The sequence below is a fragment of the Phaethon aethereus genome, assembly GCF_964289735.1.
Source record: "Phaethon aethereus genome assembly, chromosome: 4".
NCBI classification, from domain to species: domain Eukaryota; kingdom Metazoa; phylum Chordata; class Aves; order Phaethontiformes; family Phaethontidae; genus Phaethon; species Phaethon aethereus.
Genome location: NC_138578.1, coordinates 68419474 through 68445916, shown reverse-complemented (window position 1 = coordinate 68445916; position 26443 = coordinate 68419474). Strand labels below are relative to the sequence as shown.

Sequence of the window (26443 nt, the reverse complement as noted above, 5' to 3'; positions counted from 1 at the left end):
ATGAGATCCAATGACTGGAAGCTAAAGTAGGCAAGTTCAGGCCAGAGCTAAGGTTTGACTCTCAAGGCTATCAAACCATTGGAGCAATTTCCCTGGAGGTGTGTTTGTTTAGCCATCACGTGAAGGATTTAAATCAAAATTAAGAACATAAATTAAAAATGGCTGTGGTGAGTCAGATCAGAGGTCATTCTGGTCCAGTGTTGTGTTTCTAGAAGTGGCCAGTGAGGAAAGGGAGCTTGATGGGGAATGAGATGGACATCCCAGCAGTTGTTGGACTCATTTCCATTCCCTCCGGGGTGTTATGACAGGTCATCTGTTTTTTGGAGAATGCCGCTGAGCGATACCCACATCTTCTTCCTGAAGTTGATGAGTCCTAACCTGATGTGTCCTTGGAGAAAAGCCATTCCAAATCTCAGTATCCATCCTTATGTCTTTTTAACGTATACTGTATATTTTAAGCAGAAGTTTTAGCCTGTGACTAAATCAGTGACAATTTCTGCCCTGTTCCATATAGAAGATCACATCAGTGATGCCTCTGGTTTTTGTTAGCCCTGAAATTATTAAGCAAAATTTGGTTGCAACAAAGTTGATGATAAAAAAGAAATTCATTGGCTTCCATGGATTATTGCAGTCTCTAACCCTGAACCCAATGCAGTGGGTTGAAACTGTTTGATTAACGTGCCGGTGCCCTATCAGCATGGCCGTGTTTCAGAGAGGTTAGGAAGAAAAATAGGGAGAAGAATTATCAGAGAAGTAACTGAAGTTTGCTGTGTCTCCATCATAAAAAGTACAACATTGCATATCCGTTTCTGGGTAAATCTGGCTTTCCTGAAGACTTTGCTGCAGGTAACAAATGAACTCGTTATACTTCTATCACATTTGCAGGAGAAATCCATCATCAGCCATTTACTTGATGTTTAGCAAGATTTTGCCATCAGCAAAATCCATCAGCTGAGTACCAATGCTTCAATGTAAGCATGGCACTGTATAAGTAACTACATAAATAATAGAGATGTATATATTCACTGAGGCATGGAGACTGTTTAATAGAAAAAGAACCAGCATATTCCTCAGAAATGTGAGTCCATAGACAAATTACTCTAATGTTGAATTGTTTTTTAAAAAGGGCAAAAAGTAGTGTGGCTGATTTTGCAGCAGTGTATACCACAGAATATTTACACTGAAGATTAGGTTAATCGATGCCATTGGATGATCTAACAAAGTACTTAGGGAAAAGAAGCTGGAGGGAGAATAAGAGTAAACAGAAGCTGAAGAGATTTCTTCAGTGCACGGGAAGTATGTCTTAATCCTTTTGGTTCTTGTTATGATTGATTCCTGCCTGCCAGGTGGTTTTGTTCATGAAGACTTTAAAACACATATCCTCACACCAAATGTTGCTGTCAGTATCCACAGGAGAAATGGAAAAGGGCTGACTAAATGTGATCCCTATGTGTGATACAAGATGACACAAGATACAAGAATTTGGGTGTTTATGAGATCAGCACTTTACCTGCATATTTCTTGATATGTATTTCAGCAAATTTTTTTTTAGCCACTAGAGAAATATGTGTAAAAAGCGTACTCCTTTTAAAATGAAAAGAAACTGGTTTAAAATATGTTGCTTGCAAGCCCTTGTCATGTTTTAGGAAGCCGTCGCATGGCAAGGAGTATTAAGCAAACATAAGGCGTTGTAAATACTGAGTGCTAAGAGGATTTTTTCTCCTTTTATTGTAATTCTTCCCAGTTATCACCAGATGGCAATATCATAACCTTAAAAGTCTCATTTTTCTGAAGTGGGGAGCAGTTAGGCATGAGGAAGTGATGTATCCCTGTGCTGCAATCGTTACAGGAAACAGATTACAGTCCTCAGCAAGGTTTAGATTTCCATCTAACTTCATCTTTTGTGTACAGAGCTATAGCCAGTATTGGAAGTATTAAACGTTAAGCCTCCAGGTTTCCATTTAAATTGTATCATTTAACTTTTTTCTATAGCTTTTTTTTTTTTTTAAGAACTTGGATTCTCAAGAATTCATGATGAAGAGCCTTTGTTTTTCTCTCTTACTTGTCTCTGTTCTGTTCATGACCAGCTTCTCAGAAGTGGAGGGAAGGAAATGGAAAGGTGAAGGTACAACGCAAAACCTGGAAAGTATTGTCATTGGAAGATGCTATGACTATATTAGAATCGTGAATCCTGCTGTTGGGTAAGTTTTTGCTCATTTATGGATTAGTTTTCTATCTTCTGTACAAAATGGTTATTAATCAGAAGCCTGATATTTTGCATCTAGTCATGAAAGTGATCCTATGGAAGTCAACATGCTTGGAGCTGCCTGGAAACAAAAAAATGAACTTTGACAGATGTCATGTTAATAAAAGTAGTGTAATTAAGGCAAGGTTTTTAATCCTTCAACTTTCTATTTCACATTTCTTCCCCGACTAGTGCCACAGTGTTCTGTAAGGAGAATACTGCACAGAAATGGTGGGGGTGATATTTCTGACTTGCCAAGTCTGAGAGTGCTCCTGGGGAGACCAGCTTTACTTTGCATGCCTTGTATGTCAGGTCATGTATTACAGGAAAGCACCACACTTTATAGCTATCCTGTGGTACTGAAAGAGACTGTTTAGCGCATCCACCTGAAAAATCCAGTACTGGAACTTGAAAAAACTGCTGAAGTATGATTAGCCATGAGCTTTCATTGTTGGTGTGTTAATTACACATAATTACACAATTCATCATTCTGTGTGTTAATTACACAGAACGGGAGGTAAGTCACACACTTTGCTAAAATGACCACTTTTTCTGTCTTCCTTACATTGTTTGGGCTTTGGTAAAAAGGAAAAATCTAAGAAGGACAATCTCCTGGAGTTTAGTCCTTTATTCTGACACTAAAATTTTTTCCTGATGGTTTGAAGAGGTATTTGCAGAGGGGGCCCAGCTGGGTTCCTGCAGCACTGAATCATGGTTTTAAACAGGGTTAGATTAAGTTGCATAATAGCAGCAAATATCACCTCCTTTCCCCAACCTCCCATTTTCAGTTCCTGCTGCAAAACAGGAAGATACAGGACTGAAAAAACAGGTTCGTGGCTTTTAACAAAGGCAAAACAACATGTTTTTTCCTATTAACATTCTTAACTTAGCAGAAGAGTTTTGGTTCAAGTTCCCCATGAAGGAAAAAATCATTGTCGTACTAAAATTTCAGCTGAACAATTCAAGTTTGGCAAATTCATAAACATGTCACAGTGGAAGGTGCCAGTAAACTTTAACGATAGATTTCTACACACCTACAATATAATATAAACTACAAAACTTAAGTCAGTTAACAGTTGTGTAGGTGTATGAAGTCTGGTCTTGCAGTTCCTGTTGGAGTTAACAGATGTCACTTCATTTATATCTGAAGCAGGACATGACTAATAATACAGAATACACTCAAATGAGCAACATAAAGGATTGTTACTGTGGAAATATTAACTTTATCATTACCTAATTTGGGCTTTTAGAAACGTAAATACCATATTCTTGAAAGTATTTCTGTATGTCTCATTTTTATGACAGTTTTGTGGTCTAATTAATTCCTGTGACATTTTCAGAATGTAATTCTAAAATCGAGATGTCTGAACACATTCATCAAAGTATTCTTGCTCATAATAGCATGAAGCCAGACTGGACATTAGGACTGTTTTCCTGAATTAAGGCCCAAGATGGCATTGTAAAAAGAAGAGCTGCACAATTAATTTCATATTATGTGTATTTTTTCTTTTTATCTTAGGTCTGTAAGCAAATAGTGTAATCTAAACAAAATGGCTATTTTGTATTGCACAGGTGCAAAGCAGATATTCTAATTATTTATAACTCTTTCTGTTCATTGTCTGTTTCTTAATTGCCCCCAGGCTAGCTTTTAGGGAGGCATAGCCACCTGGATTGGTTTTGCTTCTGAATTTATGTGCAAATAGAATAATTTTTTTAAATACTTTGCTAACATAAAAGAAGCTAGCAAAGCATGTCTTTACACTGCAACATAGTTAAAACATGAAGGTGTTTATAGAAACGTAAGAAAAACTTCCCTTTACATTAAAACAGAACATGCAAAATGGCAGTTAAAAGAGGCATTTTACAAAATATTGTGGTCATGTAGAAGTGAGGGATCTGAATGAAAATCTTATTTGGAATTTTCTAGTAGGAGTATGCTATGTAACACGAAAGTTCCTGTAGCGCATTTCCCCCATATTTCTTTATTCACAGAATCACAGAATCACTAGGTTGGAAAGGACCTTTAAGATCATCAAGTCCAACCATTAATCCAGAACCACCATGTCCCCTAAACCATGTCCTGAAGCGCCACATCCACACGTTTTTTGAACACTTCCAGGGATGGCGACTCCACCACCTCCCTGGGCAGCCTGTTCCAATGCCTGACCACCCTCTCAGTGAAGAAATTTTTCCTAATATCCAATCTAAACCTCCCCTGGCGCAACTTGAGGCCATTTCCTCTTGTCCTATCACTAGTTACTTGGGAGAAGAGACCAACACCCTCATCGCCACAACCCCCTTTCAGGTAGTTGTAGAGAGCGATAAGGTCTCCCCTCAGCCTCCTCTTCTCCAGACTAAACAACCCCAGTTCCCTCAGCCGCTCCTCATAAGACATGTGCTCCAGACCCCTCACCAGCTTCGTTGCCCTTCTCTGGACACGCTCCAGCACCTCAACATCCTTCTTGTAGTGAGGGGCCCAAAACTGAACACAGTATTCAAGGTGCGGCCTCACCAGTGCCGAGTACAGGGGCACAATCACTTCCCTGCTCCTGCTGGCCACACTATTCCTGATACAGGCCAGGACGCTGTTGGCCTTCTTGGCCACCTGGGCACACTGCCGGCTCATATTCAGCCGGCTGTCAACCAGCACCCCCAGGTCCCTTTCCGCCGGGCTGCTCTCCAGCCACTCCTCCCCAAGCCTGTAGCATTGCATGGGGTTGTTGTGGCCAAAGTGCAGGACCCTGCACTTGGCCTTATTAAACCTCATACAGTTGGCCTCTGCCCATCGATCCAGCCTGTCCAGATCCCTCTGCAGAGCCCTCCTACCCTCCAGCAGATCAACACTCCCACTCAGCTTGGTGTCATCTGCAAACTTACTGAGGGAGCACTCAATTCCCTCATCCAGATCATCTATAAAGATATTGAACAAGACTGGTCCCAGAACCGAGCCCTGGGGAACACCACTCGTGACCGGCCGCCAGCCGGATTTAACGCCATTCACCACAACTCTCTGGGCTCGGCCATCCAGCCAGTTCCTCACCCAGCGAAGAGTAAACCCGTCTAAGCCTCGAGCCGCCAGTTTCTCCAGGAGAATGCTGTGGGAGACGCTGTCAAAGGCTTTACTAAAGTCCAGGTAGACAACGTCCACAGCCTTTCCCTCATCCACTAGGCGGGTCACCTGGTCATAGAAGGAGATCAGGTTGGTCAAGCAGGACCTGCCTTTCATGAACCCATGCTGGCTGGGCCTGATCCTTTGGCTGTTCTGCAGATGCCCTGTGAGCACTCTCAAAACCAACCGCTCCATAATCTTCCCTGGAACAGAGGTCAGGCTGACAGGCCTGTAGTTCCCAGGATCCTCCTTCCGGCCTTTCTTGTAGACGGGTGTCACATTGGCAAGCCTCCAGTCTTCTGGGACCTCCCCTGTTAACCAGGACTGCTGATGAACGATGGAGAGTGGCTTGGCAAGCTCCTCCGCCAGCTCTCTCAGTACTCTTGGGTGGATCCCATCAGGCCCCATAGACTTGTGGATGTCCAGGTGGCTTAGCATGTCCTTGACTGCTTCCTCCTGGATTATGAGGAGTACATTGTGCTCTCCATCCCCGTCTTCCAGCTCAGGGGGCTGAATATCCTGTGGATACCTGGAGTGGCTATTAAAGACTGAGGCGAAGAAGGCATTAAGTACCTCAGCCTTGTCCTCGTCCTTGGAGACAATGTTCCCCGCCATATCCAGTAGGGGATGGAGATTCTCCTTGCCTCTCTTCTTGTTGTTAATATATTTGTAAAAACATTTTTTATTATCTTTTACGACTGTGGCCAGACTGAGCTCTAGCTGGGCTTTTGCCTTTCTAATTTTGTCCCTGCTTGACCTAACGAGATCTTTGTACTCTTCATGAGTTGCCTGTCCCTTCTTCCAGAGGTGATAAACTCTCCTCTTTTCCCTGAGTCCCAGCAAAATCTCCCTGTTCAGCCAGGCCGGTTGCCTTCCCCGCCAACTCTTCTTACAGCACATGGGGACCGCCTGCTCCTGCGCCTTTAAGATTTCCTTCTTGAAGACTGTCCAGCCTTCCTGGACCCCTTTGTCCTTCAGGACTGTCTCCCAAGGGACTCTCTCAACCAGTGACCTGAACAGGCCAAAGTCTGCCCTCCGGAAGTCCATGATAGCAGTTTTGCTGAGTCGTCTCCTTACTTCACTCACAACTGAGAATTCTATCATGTCATGGTCGCTAAGCCCAAGACAGCCTCCGACCACCACATCTCTCACCAGTCCTTCTCTGTTTGTAAACAGCAGGTCCAGCAAGGCACCTCCCCTGGTGGGCTCACTCACCAGCTGCATCAGGAAGTTATCCTCCACACACTCCAGGAACCTCCTAGACTGTTTCCTCTCTGCCGTGTTATACTTCCAGCAGATGTCCGGTAGGTTGAAGTCCCCCACAAGAACAAGGGCCAGCGAATGCGAGACCTCCGCCAGTCGCTTATAGAATGTCTCATCCGTCTCTTCATCCTGGTTGGGTGGCCTGTAACAGACTCCCAGCAGGATGTCTGCCTCATTGGCCTTCCCCCTCATCCTTACCCACAAGCACTCTACTTGGTCTTCACAATCTTCAATTTCTATGCAATCAAAACACTCCCTAACATACAGAGCCACCCCACCGCCTCTCCTTCCCATTCTATCCCTTCGGAAGAGCTTATAGCCATCCATTGCAGCACTCCAGTCATGAGAAGCATCCCACCATGTTTCTGTGATGGCAACTACGTCACAGCTGTCCCGCTGCACAATGGCTTCCAGCTCCTCCTGTTTGGTGCCCATGCTGCGTGCATTGGTGTAGATGCACCTGAGCCGGGCTATAGATTTCAACTCTGGCACATTGAACCTACCCCTAGGTTCAACTCTAGTGAGCCCGGTTTTAGCCCCTCCCCCCTCCAATTCTAGTTTAAAGCCCTCTCAATGAGGCCTGCCAGCTCATGAGCAAGAATCCTTTTTCCCCTCGGCGTCAGTTGCACTCCATCATTTGCGAGGAGACCTGGTGCCGTGTAAACCGCCCCGTAGTCAAAAAACCCAAAATTCTGACGACGGCACCAGCCCCTGAGCCATGTGTTGATCAGGTGTGCTTTCCTGTTCCTTTCAGCGTTCTTCCCCGTCACTGAAGGGATTGACGAAAACACTACCTGTGCTCCCGCTCCATTGACCAGTCGCCCCAGTGCTCTCAAGTCCTTTTTGACTGCCTTCGGGCTTCTTAGCGCAACCTCATCGTTGCCAACCTGCATGACCAACAGCGGGTAGTAATCAGTGGGCCGAACCAGACCAGGGAGTTTTCTGGTGATGTCTTTCACCCAGGCCCCAGGGAGGCAGCAGACTTCCCTGTGAGTTGGGTCTGGTCGACATATTGGGCCCTCTGTACCCCTTAGGAGGGAGTCACCTACAACAATCACCCTCCTCTTTTTCTTAACTAAGGACGTCTTGATGCGTGGGGCTGGTTGACACACCCTAGGCACCCCCTCGGATGGACCTTCATCAGGGTCCTCATGTTCCTGTCCCTCATGTTCCAGAGCCCCATACCTGTTGTGTAAGGGCAGCTGGGACGGTGAGGGAGGCCGGGAGGGAATTCGCCGACCTCTCCGAGGAGGGACCTGCTTCCATTTCCCCTCATCTCTTAGGTCCTCTCCTTCTGCCCGGCAGCAAGAGGACAGGGGATCTCCTGCTGCTTGTGGAGCCTCCACCAGCTGCCCCTGCCTCAGGGCCGCCAGGGAGTGGCTCCACCAATCTATCTCCCTCTCACACTCCCTAATGCTCCTCAGCCTCTCCACTTCCTCTTTCAGCTCTGCCACCAGGCTGAGCAGGTCGCTGACCTGGTCGCACCGCACGCAGGTAGCGTCCCCATCGGTCTCTGGGACAACCGACAGGCTCAGGCACTCTCTGCAGCCGGATACTTGGACAGCCACGTGCCTGAGCGGGAGCTCCGTCTGTGTCGCCACAGTCTTTCTGGCCCCGGTTTTCAGCCGAGTGGCGACCATGGCTGCGCCTCCTCTGGGAGGCCGATGGCCACTTGTACTGCACCACGCCCGCACGCCTCCCCTGCACGCCCTGCCCGCGCGAACTGCCGCGCAAACTGACGCGCTACGCCCTCCTGACGTGCCACGCCCTGTTTGCCCGCCCTGTTCGCCGCGCTCCCGGGCGCTGCTCTTGTAGGCGAGGGGTTTTGGCCGCCGCCGCCCTGGGCCCCGCCCACGCTGAGTCAGAGCTGCCGCTCGTTAGGAGCCCGCTCCGCCGGCCGGGGGTCGGGGGGGGAAGCTGGGGCACTCTCTCGCTCCCTGTGCTGCCGCCTTCGCGGTTTGGCCGCCTCGGGAAGGCTCCCCCGGCGCGATCCTTCGCTCCGTAGCCCTTCGCCTCGGTGGCTATTGATAATGTTTAATGGAAGTTTTGAAAATATTTTTTTAGCTGACTAGTATGAAATAAATCTAATATGACTTACTAGTGCCTATTAAGATTGGAAGTAATTGTCCTGAACTACAGTCCTTCCCCACCCTTTCGTTTCAAAAAGTATTTTTGCCGGCTAAGAAATTTTGAGTAACAGAGCAGAATAATCCTTTTGATTTACAAGCTGTTCAAACCTGGGTGAGAAGGCATGAAGAAAAAAATGCAGTAAGTGAATTAACCAGAAAATTACCACTGGGTTCAGCTGTCAAGGAAGATGTTAAGAGTTCAGTTGATCATAATTTACAAGTACTAGCATGGATAAGTGAGTGCTTACAGTAGACAGCTCATTAGCAGAATGAGACGTAAGTATATACAATTGTCAGAAGCTAAAGTTTAACAGCTTGAAATCAGAAATAGGATGCAAATCCTTTTATCGAGTAAGCCTATTTAAACATTAGAACTACTGATCAAGGGTCATATTGCATCACTGAAGATTTTCAGATCAAGATCCTATATTTGCTTATGACATATTGGGGTTTTTTGTATTGTTGTTGGAAGCATGAACAGAGATTACTGTAAGGGAATCTGTGGTCTGTTTCCTGCACGGGAGCTGCACAACTCATCACAAGGGGTCCTTTAACTTTAAAGTATCTGCGACATTCAGCGTCGCAAAGCAGCTCCTTAAAGAATCTCATGAGGAGAAGCGCCAGCAGAAATCCCGCTGTCTATGGATGTCGTTAAACGAGGAAAACACTCTAATGGCAAATTTTGGTTTACTTATCGAGACTGTTGTTCAAGCTACAGCTTTGCAGTTACAGCTGTTTGCTGTTAGGAATGCTGTATGCACATAACATACGTTATTCTGTTCTGCAGAGTGTTCCCAGCATAGACATTGTCACAGCGCGTATGTGAGGAAGGTACTGTGGGAAAGTGCTGAAAGTAGCAATTCCCTGTTTAATTGCTCCAGGCAGGCTCAGAGCTGTGACAGATGAGATCTTGGAAATCCAGAGCGGTAAGACACTTCCGTCCCTGGATGGCCTGTCCTGTCCTTCCGCGGGAGATTATTGTCCCCAAGACAGAGCTGGCAGAGGGGAGCTGTCGAAGTGCACAGCCTAGCACCTTATTTCAGGCCTCTCTTCGCTCGCAGTTTAAATGTTGAATCCTGACAGTATTCTTGTAGCTACTGCAGTGACACTGCTTGTCCCACACGGTGACTGTACTCGCTCCAGCAAGGTAAAGCTGCATCGTCCTGGGGCCTGTATACACAGAAGGCATCTCTATGTCAAAACCATTATTCTACCATTGAAACTTTCTAGTAACTCCTCCTGCACTTGAATCTGACATTTTAAGAGTAATTTTACATGCCAGTAGTTTTGCACACTTAGCTACGTTTTCATTGAAACGGCTTTTTGAATCTGGAAAATTTCTAAGTAAGTTGTTTTCTTTAGTATTTCTACAGTGCTCACTGAGCATACTGCACTGTCTAAGATTTTTGTTGAATTACTGTGTATTTCGAATTCCACACTGTAAATCCTAATATTTTCATTGCTACTGCTTCCTCATCTGCTGCTGTTAGGAGTCAGGAAAAGACAAGATCTATACGCTCATCCTGGCTGGCAAGTTCTCTACCACCCTGACCTCAGTTTTCTATATTCACCTTGTAGGGGTTTTAATTTGGGAATTTGAAGAAGTTGGGAACAAATAACTTTCTTGCTGTGCTTTGAAAAAATAATTCTGCTATTTGTTTGTTTCAATGATTACAGTGAGAAGAATTGTTCAGAGATATGGGAAGCATTTAAAAACGCATTTATTAACAAGGATCCTTGCAGCATTCTACCTAAGGACTATGAATTATTTATCAACCTGTCATTGCACACAATTCCATCTAACAAGGTAATGATTATTTATGTTGTGTTAACAGTCCTGTGACATCCAGCAGATTTTCCATGGCACAGTTCAAAATTGACCAAGAGTCATTCTGTGGCTGACTGATGATTCATTATTTTTGGCCTGTCTGTAGTTTACAAACTAGACTCAGGCTTGATGGCATTTTTCGATGTGTTTGGCTGCATTTATTTTATGCAGTAACTTCTCAGTGACTTCTCTATTTTCATACCGCAAAGATTCCCCCATTTTTCCTGCTGTGCCAGGGGCCTCGTCGTAGTCCCTGAGCTTCCACTTATACTTTTCCTCAAGTTAGGTGCTATGCCTGCAAAGACTGTGCCTGCTATCATCTTTTGCTTGCACTCCTCACAGCCAAGTCTCAGGGCAATGGCATGTTAAACATTGACATGTTAAACAAACATAAGCAGAAATGAGGTAGGACGCTGTCATATGCTAGAAAACAGTAAGGCTTTGATGTGCCAGCAATCGCAGAGAACTATGAAAGTGCAAAAAGCACAGTTCTTTGTGCCATCATATCCCATCAGGATGTGTGCTTTGGCCTTCTCTAAAAGGTTGTGCTTTTAAGCAGTTTTACCTAGCACAAGTTATTATTTACTCTAGCACAGTTATTCCTTATCTCTGAATGATACAGGCTAAACCAACAAATACTCCTGTCAACATAGCTTAACTCATGAAAGAGTTATCTCTGTGTTGCAACCACAGAAATAACAGCTAGATGTATGATTTTTTCACGCCATAAACCAACATAGTAGTGTGAGAGACTTCCAGTGAGATCTATCGGGCTTATAAATATCTGCCTTCTCTTTTCTCTCCCTTTTCCTAAATCTGTTTGCTGAGGAAGGCAAAGTTAGGCCTAGCTATATTTAATACCGGTTTGTATCCATTCCCATCATGGTATGAATGCCCCTGAAGCCTCTAGTGATCAGAATTTACACCACTGTAAAAAAAAAAGACTTTGTTCCTCTAAAGACATAGCTAACATTTCTGGGTATGAGCTTGATTTTGAAAGAAATACCAAAACATGTTTTAAACTGTTTTCAACGCCCCATAATCTCATGTGTCCACACCCAAGTGATGGTTCATTTCTTCTCTTTTCTTTTTTATTCCTTTTTTTTTTTATATAGTCTCTCTTCTGGGAAAATAATCAGCTGCTAGTCAATAGCTTTACTGGCAGAGGCCGTCGCTACATGGCTCTGGGTGATACTCTGTTTGGCTTCTTCGGAGATTTTCTAAACTGGTGTGGGCAGGCAAACAGCGCTGGTAAGATGAGTGCTATATTAAACAACTGTCTGTAAAACCATAATGGAGACCACATGCCATGTTCTAGAGGAGCTAATTTTGCTCTTACCCCATGAAAAATCTGGGATAGCTTCACTGTCTCATTCTCTCCTGTTTTGTGAATATTTAACATTGCAGTCTGGGGAGCACACAGTGAAGTCTAAGTGTTGCACAGGAGCTAAACCTCCTTCTCAGTCCTCTGAACGTGGAGCTCTCTGCATGCCAGGTATAGAGTTAGAGCAGTTTCAGCCAAGTCACTGAATCTACAAAATGACATTGTTTCTGTAAACTGCAAGATGGAAAATGATAGAAAAAATAGAACCATCAGCTTTCAGTTTTATGTCAGACCATCTTGTATGTTCAGTGAGTAAGGCGCGAATATATTTAATGGCTTTCTAAGGTCACTTTTTATAGTCACTATCATCTCTCTAATAGCACAATCATGTGCCTTCCTACAGGACTGGACTATGAATCATGCCCTACCACGGAGGAATGTGAAAACAATGCAGTGGAATCTTTCTGGAGGATGGCCTCAATCACTGTAAATAGTGCATTAGTGCTGACTTTGTACATTAGTGTGTCCTGGGTGGTTCAGGAAAACATCGCCGGATCAAAACGGATTCAAGTTTATAACTGTGCTAGGTTATTTCCTCTGATACAAATACACTTTTTTAGGCTGGGTCCAGTGTTTTAGCAAGACGAACCTAACTTTCACCTTAGCTAGAGAACGTGTTAAAATTCTGTGTTGGCTTTGTTAATATATATTAAGCATATACTAAGCAGAATAAGCACACTAGTTGTCTACTGAATACAGGTCCTAAATGACATTTGACAGCCTTTATTCACAGATCAAACCCAGCACAGAGTGCCAGAATGCTTTCTTCCTATGCTGAAGAAACTACAGGTTTGAGAAAATAGTTTGAGAAGATGCAATGAATTCTTGGCCCCTCTACTGCAGTGACCTGCTAGGGTGCTAGTTTGATATTACTTTCACAATTCTGATACTCTTCTTGGTAAAATTCTTTCCTTCATCATTGTTGCTTACCAAGTCATATGACAAATCTATAAAATGAGTTCTGAAAGAAAAATTGTTATGTATTGCAGTACGCATGGCACAGCTCTGGGGTGATACATGTCTTACTGAATGGTTCTGCAGTCGGAGGAGCTTATCCAGATCCAGGGTAAGAAAACTGTCTTATGTATGCATACAGGGTCTGATGCCTGCAAAAATAGGATCAACCAGTTGTTTGGGTCTTCTGCCACACAAAGCATGGGAAGCGTAGCTGACAGAGCCTGTTGCATCAAAAGTCTTCTGAGTTGTGGGGACAACTGTTAATTGTCCCCAGCTGTAGGAATTAACATGAAATGGATGAAAACAATCGTTTTGACTCCTGCATTTTACAGACTGCTGTGGCAAGCAGGATGAATACTCTTGGAAAGCAGCCTTCAAGTCAGCCAACATACTGTGGCAAAATGTGTATGTCTTCAAAAAGAGGAGTGTTACAAAATTTCTATTCAGGGACATCTCCAAGGAGAGGACATCGTTACAGGGAGCGTAGCCTCTGTCGGGCCTAGAAGCAAACTTCGTAAATTCTATAGCGAAAGTGCTTGGTCCTGCTATTTCTCCATGACCAAGAGAGGAAGTAGTTTGAGATCCATTATGGTTTAATAAAGAAAAAAAAAACTCATTGAGAAGGGTAATAGCAAGGATTAGCTCACTCTTCTCCTTATTCCTTGTTATTAAGGACAGATGTATTTTCCATTATTTACAAGTGTGCCACTATGCAGAAGTTCATCTAAGTTTATAATTATGATCTGTTGCAAAAGTACACCCTTAAGAACTTTTACTGAATATGTGGCTGTAGTGACTGCCTGTCTTTGATGAAAAATACATCTTTCCTTACCCCAGCAACTGTTCTGTCGGAGTCAGATAAAAAAAAAACCTTAAAAAACCACCTCATAGAACAGATCCTGCTCCTGTGTGCTGAGGACTAAAAATAATCATTGAAAAGTTAACTTTATCGCCAGATAGGAGAGAAACAAGAACCATCTCTTCCAAAACACCTACTACCTACTTACCTCCATCCCCCAAAAGGTCCATCTCTGTAACACAACTTCCAGCTAATCAAGAAAGCTTATATGGTCTCCTTGGGTTGGTCAGGTGGTCAGCTGGGATCAAGTCTTCTGCAGATGATAACACCTGGCAGCACGTCAATGCCCAGAATCCCATATAGAGTCAATATTTCAGAAACAGATTCCTTATTTCTGTTAATCTACAGATTCCTTATTTCAGAAACCTCTTGCACATAAATTAATTCTTTCCACCAGTTCCCTGGGTTGTCTGTCTGGTGGTATCATGACCAGTGACATCTCCACCACCGGAACACAGCCTGACATGAAAAAAACAAAGCCAGTTACTCTGTTTTCTTTGCTGTGTATCTTGTGGCCCATTTATGACTGAATTCATTTAAGAGATCTTCTTTGAAAGAGACTTAAAGTTGAATAATTAATAGCAGAAGGTAATCTGAAAGATCTACCTGTCTTCCTAAACATCTCTTTGGTCTGTTTTCAGGCATTTCAAAGCCACTTCCAAAGTTTATCCTGCATTACAGTTTGTACACTTAAATCATCATTAAGTCACCTCTTACCGTTTCAGTTAAGATTTATTTCTCACTTCACTGCAAAATAACTTTGCTCATTCACACAGTATGAATGGAGTTAGCAGACTTCTATTAGTTGGTTCAAAAATTGGTTTACCGAAGCCAATCGTACATTGTTCCTCCACAGTTTCTGACTCCTCTAGTTAAAGATTCCTTTATATTTTGGAGGAAGCAGCATTTTTGCTGGCAATAACACATGCATGAATGGGCAAATGAGTTAAAAATAATTGGAATATTTCTTTTTGGTTATATTTTCACTATGTGTTTAAGACAGGCTTGGACACCTTGGACAGACAGGCAAACCTGCTGCTGCTGCTGCTACTGGTCTCTGGTTCGCCACTGCTGTAACAGAGTTGACCAGAGAGGGCAACTGTTGGTATCTGCCTCCTCGTGTTCCACTGCTCCAGAAGTGTAAAGTAACTTGCTAACTTCATGAACAGGTCTCAGCTGGCCACTAACAGAGCTTCCACACCAGAGCACCAGTAGTTTGTCTGCAGGCACCAGGTGGACAGAGCGGTGGTCACATTGCCACCACTGGTCTCATTAAGGAGGTGACAATTAAGAGTCCCTTCCAGTGTAGGGTGGGTGTCAGAGCATTTAAAGTAGTTAAGAAACACTGCACCCCAGATGTAGACATTTAAGAAGACCCATGATAGGCAAATCAGAGCACACACCTAGGCTCAGGCTTGGACCAAGTATTCATTGCAGACACAGCCCTTAAAAGCTTTCTGAGGGAAAAAAAAAAGAGCAATTGGAAGGTTGGAAATCATTACAGTACATCTTACTGGGAGGGTTAGAAATCTGTGTCTTTGAAATGCCTGCATCTCACCAAAAAAAATCAATTCACTGATGTTAGAATAATCCTTTGGATTCAGCATCTTTGCATTAGCTATAAGGAAGAAATTCTTTACTGTGGGGGTGGTGAGGCACTGGAACAGGTTGCCCAGAGAAGTTGTGGATGCCCCATCCCTGGAAGTGTTCAAGGCCAGGTTGGATGAGGCTTCGAGCTACCTGATCTAGTGGAAGGTGACCCTGCACATGGCAGGGGGTTGGAACTAGATGATCTTTAAGGTCCCTTCCAACTCAAACAATTCTATGATTCTATGATTTAATTGCCATTTTATTATTTTGTTTTAATTGTTATTTAAATACCTATCAAAGTCAATGTACACAAAGCAATAAAGTGGAAGATTCCCTAGGCCAGGCATGGACACATCTAAAAGTTTCTCCTTTGTGGTCTTATGTATCCTAGACAAATACGTCATGTTACTGTTGCTATGATTTTGTACCTAAAAATATATTTGTCTTGTGTCTGTTGTTATTTTTTTATTTAAAGCAAAATTGTATTATGTCTAAAAGCAGTAACTACAAGAATGACCTTTTTATTTTTTCCTCTGTCACATGCTTTTTGTTTTGTTTTTTCATTTTGTTTTTGAAGTTCGCTTCATTCTGGTTCACCTCCAAGTTACAACTTTTTTCAGCTGAACCCCTCTAAGATGAAGAATATTAAAAGTTCTGATTAAATGCCTTTGACCTTTGAGGACATTCAGAATGTGAATCAGATTTTTTCTGCTTTGTGTTGAGTTTGATTGTTGTTGAAAGATATATATGTAAAATCAAGCAAGCCCATATGCTACAGCAGGGTCAGAGCGTTGATTAATGCAAAGGGAAAAAAGATTGTTTCTTTTTCATGTTTTTTATAGTTCTAAATTTTTTTTCTTGAATCAGTTTTTTTGCAGATTATGAAATACCTAATCTCCAGAAAGATAAAATCTCACAAATTGTCATCTGGGTTGTGGATGATATTGAAGGACCAGATATGTAAGTTATGTCTCCCCAAAAAATTAATTTTTCCTTTTTGGACCTGTCTTTAAGATTTCACCTTAGCTTTCTGTTCTATTATATTTGCATAGCAATTAAACTAAAAGTATTTTAGATGCTTTCACTAACACAGAAGGCGCACCCTGCCATTCCCAGAATTAGACAAAATATAAATAAATTCTAATATTAGGTCTGGAGTCCACCCTTAGTTAGAGAGATGTGTGTGTGGATCTCAGACCTTGAGTAAAGATAGAGCACATACAGTTTTACTAAGAAAAGAGTCAATCTGAATTTCAGATTAAATGCTGGCATGAAATATTTCTTTTGCCTTCCCATATGCATTCTTTTCCTTTTCACTTATCTTAACTGTTTGAAAATTGGTAGAAGCAGAGAAATACCACTGGTGGGCTCATCTTCTCTCAATACTTAAAATCAATCTAATAATAAAAAGCAGGCTTTAAAGAGGTCTAATTTTGCTGTTAATTGAATTTAATAAACAAACACACTAACTAAAAAAAGCAGATCAGTCCAAACAGAATAGCCTGTTGGTAAATAGCCAAAGACCAAGTGACAATTTTCAACAGAAATATAACAAAAAATGAACCCTGAAGTTAAAAAACTGAAATCATTAGGCCAGAAATTAGGCCTGGTTTGGGACTGATTAAAGGAAGAATTAAATAGTCTATTCATTATAGCTTTTGTGGGGGTCCCTACAAATGTGCATAGATGAATAGGGGTAGAGGACCAGAAGAAGTCAGTTTTACCCCAGCCATCTGCAAGGTCCCTGCAGTTAATACAACATGGTGGCACTTCATTGGTCTTAAAGCTGCCCTGGCTAAAGAGGGCCAGAGAAATGGGCTCAGATGTCACCATATCCACCATTGGTGCCTGAATCCCTGATGTCATCTGCATTCTTAGGAGCATGAGGCTTCTGTTCTTGGTACTCAACGCTTTTTAGTTGCATCCATTCATTTTGTGTCATTTCCCTTTCATGTCTCATCTCTTTCCTATCTCCTTTTGCTTCTTTTTCATTCAATTTTGGCATGACCAACCCAGACCACATATTTTACCGTAGTGCTGTGGAGTCTACAAAGCATAGTTCAGATTAGCATTTCTCAGCTTTTCTCTTTAAATCAAAGAATCATTGGTTCTGCTGGCAGCAGATGGAGTTCAACTATCTCAAAGGGTGAAAAGTATTCTTGCTTATGAGTTGGTGGGCCTCATCAAGGCGGCTTTAAACTAGATTGGAAGGCGGAAAGGGGATAAAACCAGGCTCACTAGAGGTGAGCCTACGGATGGCATGCTGATGTTGGAGGCAAAATCGATAGCCCAGCTGAAGTGCATCTACACCAATGCACGCAACATGGACAGCAAACAGGAGGAGCTGGAAGCCATTGTGCAGCAGGACAGCTATGACTTAATCACCATCACAGAAACATGGTGGGATGACTCCCATGACTGGAGTGCTGCAATAGATGGCTATAAGCTCTTCCGAAGGGATAGGCATGGAAGGAGACGCAGTGGCATGGCTCTGTATGTTAGGGAGTGTTTTGATTGTATAGAACTCAATGACTGTGATGACCAAGTCAAGTGCTTATGGGTAGGGATGAGTGAAAAAGCAAACAAGGCAAATATCCTGCTGGGTGTCTGTTACAGACCACCCAACCAGGCTGAAGAGGCAGATGAAGCATTCTACATGCAGCTGGCAGAAGTCTCACAATCACTAGCCCTTGTTCTTGTAGGGGACTTCAACTTACCAGACATCTGCTGGGAGTATAACACAGCAGAGAGGAAACAGTCTAGGAGGTGTGTGGAAGTGTGTGGAGGATAACTTCCTGACACAACTGGTAAGTGAGCCCACCAGGGGAGGTGCCTACTTGACCTGCTGTTTACGAACAGAGAAGGACTGGTGAGAGATGTGGTGGTCAGAGTCCGTCTTGGGCTTAGCGACCATGGCATGATAGAATCCTCGATTCTTGGTGAAGTAAGGAGCGGGGTCAGCAAAACCACTACCATGGACTTCCGGAGGGCAGACTGTGGCCTATTCAGGTTGAGAGAGTCCCTTGGGAGACCATCCTGAAGGGCAAAGGGTCCAGGAAGGCTGGACAGTCTTCAAGAAGGAAATCTTAAAGGCACAGGAGCAGGTGGTCCCCATGTGCCATAAGAAGAGTTGGCAGGGAAGATGGCCTGGCTGAACAGGGAGCTTTTGCTGGGACTCAGGGAAAAGAGGAGAGTTTATCACCTTTGGAAAAATGGGCAGGGAACTCAAGAAGAGTGCAGGGATCTCATGCAGAGAGAAAATTAGAAAGGCAAAAGCCCAGCTAGAACTCAAATCTGGCCACGGTCATAAGGGACAACAGAAAACGTTTTTACAAATATCTTAACAGCAAAAAGAGAGCCAAGGAGAATCTCCAACCCTTATTGGATGCAAGGAGGGACACATTGTCACCAGGGATGAGGAAAAGGCTGGGGTACTTAATGCCTTCTTTGCCTCAGTCTTTGATAGCCAGACCAGGTATCCCCAGGGTATTCATCCCCCTGAGCTGGAAGACAGGGATGGAGAGCAGAATAAACTCCCCATAATCGAGAAGGAAGCAGTTGACAGCCTGCTACACCACCTGGACACCAACAAGTCTATGGGGTCTGATGGGATCCACCCAAGAGTACTGAGGGAACTGGCGGAGGAGCCTGCCAAGCCACTCTCCATCATTTATCAGCAGTCCTGGTTAACAGGGGAGGTCCCAGGTGACTGGAGGCTTGCCAATGTGATGTCCATCTACAAGATGGGCCAGAATAAGGATCCAGGGAACTACAGGCCTGTCAGCCTGACCTTGGTACCAGCGAAGGTTATGGAGAGGTTCATCTTGAGGGCACTAACAGGGCACGTGCAGGATAACCAAGGGATCAGGCCCAGCCAGCATGGGTTCATGAAAGGCAGGTCCTGCTTGGCCAACCTGATCTCCATCTATGACCAGGTGACCCGCCTAGTGGATGAGGGAAAGACTGTGGATGTTTAGTAAAGCCTTTGACAGCACCTCCCACAGCATTCTCCTGGAGAAACTGGCGGCTCGTGGCTTAGACAGGTTTACTCTTCGCTGGGTGAGGAACTGGCTGAATGGCCGAACCCGGAGAGTTGTGGTGAATGGAGTTAAATCCAGCTGGTGGCCGGTCACAAGCGGTGTTCCCCAGGGCTCAGTTCTGGGACTAGTCTTGTTTAATATCTTTATTGATGATCTGGATAAGGGGATCGAGTGCTCCCTCAGTAAGTTTGCAGATGACACCAAGTTGGGTGGGAGTGTTGATCTGCTGGAAGGTAGGAGGGCTCTGCAGAGGGACCTGAACAGGCTGGATCAATGGGCCAAGGTTAATTGTATGAGGTTTAATAAGGCCAAGTGCTGAGTGCTGGGTCCTGCCCTTGGGTCACAACAACCCCATGCAACGCTACAGGCTTGGGGAGGAGTGGCTGGAGAGCTGCCCGGCAGAAAAGGACCTGGGGGTGCTGGTTGACAGCTGGCTAAACATGAGCCAGCAGTGTGCCCAGGTGGCCAGGAAGGCCTATAGCGTCCTTACCTGTACCAGAAATAGTGTGGCCAGCAGGAGTAGGGAAGTGATTGTGTCCCTGTACTCGGCACTGGTGAGGCTGCACAGAATCACAGAATCACAGAATGGTAGGGGTTGGAAGGGACCTCTGAAGATCATCTGGTCCAAGCCCCCTGCCAAGGCAGGATCACCTAGGGCAGGTTGCACAGGAACGTGTCCAGTTGGGTTTTGAAGGTCTCCAGAGAAGGAGACCTCTTTAGGCAGCCTGTTCCACTGCTCCGTCACCCTCACAGTACAGAAGTTTTTCCTCATGTTGAGGTGCAACTTCCTGTGCTGCAGTTTGTGCCCATTGCCCCTCGTCCTGTCACTGGGCACTACTGAAAAGAGACTGGTTCCATCCTCCTGGCAGCCACCCTTCAGATATTTATAGACATTGATAAGGTCCCCTCTCAGCCTTCTCTTCTCCAGACTAAACAGCCCCAGGTCTCTCAGCCTTTCCTCATACGAGGAAAGATGTTGCAGTCCCTTAATCATCCTCGTAGTCCTCAGTTGGACTCTCTCCAAAAGTTCCCTGTCTCTGTTGAACTGGGGAGCCCAGAACTGGACTCAATACTCCAGGTGAGGCCTCACCAGTGCAGAGTGGAGGGGGAGGATAACCCCTCTCGATCTGCTGGTCACACTCTTCTTAATGTACCCCAGGATACCATTGACCCTCTTGGGGGGGCACATTGCTGTCCCATGGATAACTTACTGTCTACCAGGACTCCAAGGTCCTTCTCCATGGAGCTGCTTTCCAGCAGGTCAGCCCCTAACCTGTAATGGTGCATGGGGCTGTTCCTCCCCAGGTGCAGAACTCGTTAAATTTCATGAGGTTCCCCTCCAAACCAACTCTCCAATCTGTCCAGATCCCATTGAATGGCAGCACAGCCTCCTGGTGTATCAGCCTCTCAGTTTTGTATCATCAGCAAACTTGCTGAGGGTGAAGATGTTGAACAAAATCAGACCCAATACTGATCCCTGGGGAACACCACTAGCTGCAGGCCTCCAAGTGGACTCTGCGCCACTGACCACAACCCTTTGAGCTCTGTTGCTTATCTAGTTCTCGATTCATCATCACAGCACCTTGAATATTGTGTTCAGTTTTGAGGCCCTCACTACTGGAAGGATATTGAGGTGCTGGAGCGTGTCCAGAGAAGGGCAATGAAGCTGGTGAGGAGTCTGGAGAACAAGTCTTATGAGGAGCACCTGAGGGAACTGGGATTGTTTAGTCTGGAGAAGAGGAGGCTGAGGGGAGACCTCATCGCTCTCTACAACTACCTAAAAGGGGTTGTGGTGAGGTGGGTGTTGGTCTCTTCTCCCAAGTAACTAGCAATAGTATGAGAGGAATTGGCCTCAAGTTGCACCAGGGGAAGTTTAGATATTAGGAACAGATATTAGGAACAATTTCTTTACTGAGAGAGTGGTCAAACATTGGAACAGGCTGCCCAGGCAGGTGGTGGAGTCACCATCACTGGACATATTCAAAAAGCACATGAACGTGGCACTTCGGGGCATGGTTTAGTGGGCATGGTCATGTTGGGTTGATGGTTGGATTTGATGATCTTAAAGGTCTTTTCCAACCTTAATGATTCTGTGAGCATACCCTTTCAGGGAAAAAAACCCAAACATACAGCTCACCTTTGCAAAAGTTGTTCTTATTGCAAAGAAAAATTAAGACAAGCACTGAATGCTAATTTATCTTTCAGATAATGGATGCATGGGAATATATGTGTATTTTTATTAATTGCTTTTTACAATTATTTTGTTGGTCCCCATATGATTTCTTTAGAATCATGAGTATTTACTGACCAATACGTAAGTAGCACTGGCCTTAATACCTGATGTTGGTGCAAGGTTTAGAGATCTCAGTAGGTTCTGCACTATGGTAAACTTTCTCTTGCTAATTGGACCACAAATTAAAAAATCAGTGCTAGACACAGAAGCTGTGTTCAGGACTGTTTGTGGTTTTTTCTTTCTCCTTGTGTTTTTCTATCATTCTGTATTCAAGAAATTGGACAAGCTCCTAATTTATTATAACCAACTTTTTCTGTAAAGACAGTCCAAAGAATATTACAAATAAAACACTTTTTATTTTACAAAATCATTTAGCTCTTTTTCTGTTTGTCTAGTGAAATATTAAAGGTGGGAATATTGGTTAATAGACTCTGCAAATGCTACACTGGCTGAAGCCAATCTTCCAGGCTCTGTAAACTGAGTATAAAATGTTAAATGACTGTCAGGAAATGAAGCATTATAAATAGCAATGTACACCGGTTTTCTGTAGGGGTTAAGGAATATAGAAGAGGCAAGGTAATGGGGATTTACTTTACTAATTCCATCAAGTTCAGTGAAAGGAAATTAGCTAATAAAAGGCTTGCAATAATATTAAAATCCTTTCTCACAGAGATTCCTGTGGAACTCATACTGTAAAGATACTAGAAAACAGGCTGAAAACCCTTGGTTTTGATGTCACCTGCACTGACAATTACAAGTAAGTGAAAATCCTTCATTAATGTGGTGTATGTGCCGGAGAGCTTCATCTGTTTTAAATGGTTTCTTACCTTCCAATACTTATGTGCCATTAATGTTGTATCTTCTGTAACAGACTGGTATGTTGGAGGAGTGATGTCACATTTTTCAGACTTAGCATTTTTCAGCCGTGAATTGAGCAAAACACTACACCATATTATATAATTGTATAATTAAGTGGAACATTTTACTTACCCAATGTCAGACACAGAAGATGGCCTCATGTATTCCACTTCACAGTAAAACCTTTATTTGGATTGAAAATCTAAACCACAGTTAAAAACACTATTGAATGTCTGCAGAATTACTAGTTACTCCCAGTAGTATTCACAGCTCTAATTATTCATGGTAGATTGTAAGATAAGTATAAATCAAGGGAAGTTTTAGACATGATAATACTGTTGGGTTCATTTTTTTTTTGTTTGTTTGTTTACCTCAGTTTTCTGCCTGAAAGATGCTAAATAAAATGATATCTTCACAGGTCTGTTATGTTCTTACTCTGCCTGGATTATCCTGATGATTCTAAGTGTACCCTTTCATCGTAAGTAAAAGAAGTTCAATCCATCCTCAGTGTCATTACAACCAAATAAATAATGCAGAAGGCAACAGTTCAACAGATTCTACCTCTATCATCTATTATATATCACCCATATGCATTATAGAGTATTCTTGAATTTATTACTTAATGTGTATTGAGAAAGCCGTTTCTATCTACAAATTGTGCACACCTGTCTGTGAGCACCTGCTATCAAAATTAGGTGTTAATCAGTTCTCATCGATCACACAGTCACACTGTATATCACTGATGGTATGAATGACGTTTGTGAATATCAATGTTTTGATGTAAAATCTATTACAAATTTGAAATTGCTTTCATTAATATTCTTCCTTGAATAATTAAATTGTAGGTCAAATGGCAACAGGTCTAAAGGACATTTCTCCAGCTACTGGAACTTTCAGTTCCAAATTTTGACAAAGTTTTTTATTAAGCTTCCATTTATGTGCAAACCCGATTTCTATATTTTAATGTATTTACCTTCGACCTGTAGGTTATCTGCAGATTACATCCAAGATACAACTTTCTTAATTAGCAAGCATTGCTCCCAAACTAGACCTTAATAGTTTCCCTTCCTATCCATATTTTTCTTTAAAATATAGAGAGGATTAAATTAATTTATGATATGTTTCAGTGAATTTACAGTAAAGATGACTGTTTTCAATTGTGATTAAGTTTCTTAATCTATATGCTGTTGCACCTATAGGTACACATTAAGGGACTTGAACGTCTGAATATGAAAACTTCCTCACAGTTTGGAAAGTTGCAGGATACATAGATGCATAAAAGCTGTTCTCTTGTTATATTATTTTTGTGCATAATCCATACATTTGGCCACATCCTATCTCCTACTGTCCTTTCTGCCCAAATTGAAGCACCTGCAAATCTTCTGTATGTTAATACCTATGTAATACTGCAATGATAACTTCTGCTCTGAAAAACCTCTTTTACTGTCCCTGATTATGGCAGCAGAGAGGCGTGACTCCTGCTTGCTTGCCTCTAGTTGTGTGGCAGTAGTGCTCCGTGCGGTACAGAAAAGGAGTTGTGTACCACTTTCTGTAGCACATGTTCAATTTTTAATACACCCTTACAGAGAAAGTGGGTGTTCCCTCTTCCTGCTGGCCACTGAAATCTTTTACTCATCTTTCATGTGACAACATTTATTCTTACATCCAAATTATATCCCACCACGAACCTATAAATGTGTGATGAAAACAGTGGCATTTTCGATACCACTGATACCTCCAGACCCCTTCTAGGTAATAGATTGTAGAACAGGCTTCCAGGCCTGTTAAGGCATTTGTTTGTTACTAGATACCACTTGCATGGTGGATGAAAATAGGGTTTCCCTGTTCTGCCAGTGAATGGTGAGGCTTTTGTTCTTGTGTCAAAGGAAAATACAGTTGTCTCATGCGAAATCACAGCTGTGAAAGTGGTCACAGTGCTAACAAACTGGAGGAAAAAAGCACTTTATCGGACTTAAAAAAAAAAATATTGTGAACTCTTAATGAAGATTTTTCTCTTCTCCCAGGTTTTAAACCATTTCCCTCAAAGTTTTGTGATGTGGTACATTCCTCAGCTGAGGAAATCCAGATGAAAGGCATTTTGGAAACCATTAATGTCTTTTTCTTTCACCTAAGGGATGAGCATGCCAGTTCTCCAGTATTACCACATAGTGCTTTCAGTATGTAAGCAGGGGAGCAGCCACCTCTTCCTTTCCATCCATGTCAGTACTTAAATTAACGTGATCATTATCATGTTCTAAGCACCAGTCTCATACTCTCCTGGGGTTACTACTAAGCAACTCAGCTGTTATCATCCTCCTTAGGAAAATTTTCCTTGCTGCTTTCCTTCCTGGGCCTTCTATTCCCTCCTGTATGCATGGCAATGTAATAGCCTTGATCCACTTCATATCTATGCTATCCCTAATCAAGACAGATCTTCCCAATCTGAATGCTAACTGTCACTGCCTCTCCCTGAAATTTAAGTAGCTAAAATGGTTCAAGCCAATGAATACTTACACTTGTCCCCAAATTACTTACTTCTCTGCAATAGATAGTACCTCCATTGAAATTAGCTGCCCTTTTAGAAAGAGCCTTAAGCAAATGTTCATAAATTATTTGATGATTATCTTCTAGATCTGTTTCCTCTGTGGATGGATCGCCGCTCTCTGATGGTCCAATTAAGTGACATGGGAAGTTTGGTCAGTAGTGGTATCGCTACCAAGAGCGTGTATCTGTTAAGAAAAGGCCTCCTTTGCTTGGTGTGTGCTCAGTGTACACGTGTTGCCTTTTCATAGTTCCATAATAAATACTGAGACTAGGCATGGAGGCTCCATTGCATCCCTTTCACAATGGCTAATTGCTGTTACCAGACTGATAGCTGGCTTCTCAGCCTCCAGAGAATAATGTCCCGAGCCCAAAAATATCTGAGTTGTGCAAGTGACTATTTTGTCACAATTCCCATTACATCAGCGGAGTAGGGCTGTGTCAAAGTAGCAGAGGGATGACCTAAAAGGTGCTGTAATTTACTTGTGGCCTCTTGGGTAGTGGTTGTGCCCCTTAACTCCTCTCCAGATTTGAAATATGGTCCTGCTGAGTCAAAATTTAGACTTAGGCTTGTTGACACCCTGATGTTTGAAGAAAACGTGTAAGTAAAAAAATACCCACTAGGTGGCATAGACGGTTTACAAACTTAAGCTGAAAGGAAGCCAGATGCAACTATTAGTAGTGGTATTTATTACTTGCATTATTGCAATGTCAGAGAGACTTGGAAATGGATCTGGACACTGCTGTATCAAGTGCTGTAAAGCTATAGACCTCTAGGACCACTGCTCTCTAGAAAGAACCCTACACAATCTCAAGCATAAGGCCGGAGGCAGTAAATGGATGTGGAGAGACAAGGATGCTGGTGTGTTTCCAGGGTTTTGCACGCAGATATCCTGTTTATAAAATCATGACAGCCGAAGAGAACCTGGTGGCGAGCTCTTACAAAGAAACTTCTAGCTTAGCACTTGGACTGCAAACTTCATCCTTGGCAACAAACCCCTGATATTTAAAAGAATGCTAACTCAGCTCTGTGCTGTGAACATCCTGTTTGTTTTCTTTTCTGTAGATCTGCACCAGCAGCACAAAGAGGACCTATATCTTCAGACAGAGGAGGCAGCTGGAACAAGCTCATGTTTGTTTCTTTTGTGGGCTTTTTGTTCAGATTTGCTTCAGTGTACTAAGTTAATCAACTGAATCCATATCCTCTGCTTGCCTTAGCTGGCTATAGATTTGGCTTTAACTAATTTCTAACTGCAATTTCACCCTAGTTCTGGGCCTGGGAAACCTGCATATTAAAACCCTGCATATTTCTATCTAGATACCAACTACTTTTAGTAAAAAAATTCTTCTACTGCTGCTAGAAAGCTCACCCTTGACTTCCTTTTCTTGGCAATCCCAAGCACAAAT

At 43.2% G+C, this 26443-nt stretch overlaps 1 protein-coding gene across 1 annotated transcript; it reads left to right on the top strand.

Moving 5' to 3' along the window:
* Positions 1 to 1512: 1512 nt before the first annotated feature.
* LOC309404495 (ADP-ribosyl cyclase/cyclic ADP-ribose hydrolase 2-like) lies at positions 1513 to 26217 on the top strand (the record flags this gene model as incomplete). The annotated part of the gene is made up of 9 exons (XM_081998973.1): positions 1513 to 2201; positions 10424 to 10553; positions 11690 to 11825; positions 12302 to 12384; positions 12948 to 13024; positions 16232 to 16324; positions 22308 to 22394; positions 22914 to 22973; positions 26103 to 26217. Exons 1-9 carry the CDS (start codon positions 2032 to 2034, stop codon positions 26215 to 26217), a joined length of 951 nt encoding a protein of 316 aa, XP_081855099.1. The 5' UTR covers positions 1513 to 2031.
* Between the last annotated feature and the right edge of the window lie 226 nt (positions 26218 to 26443).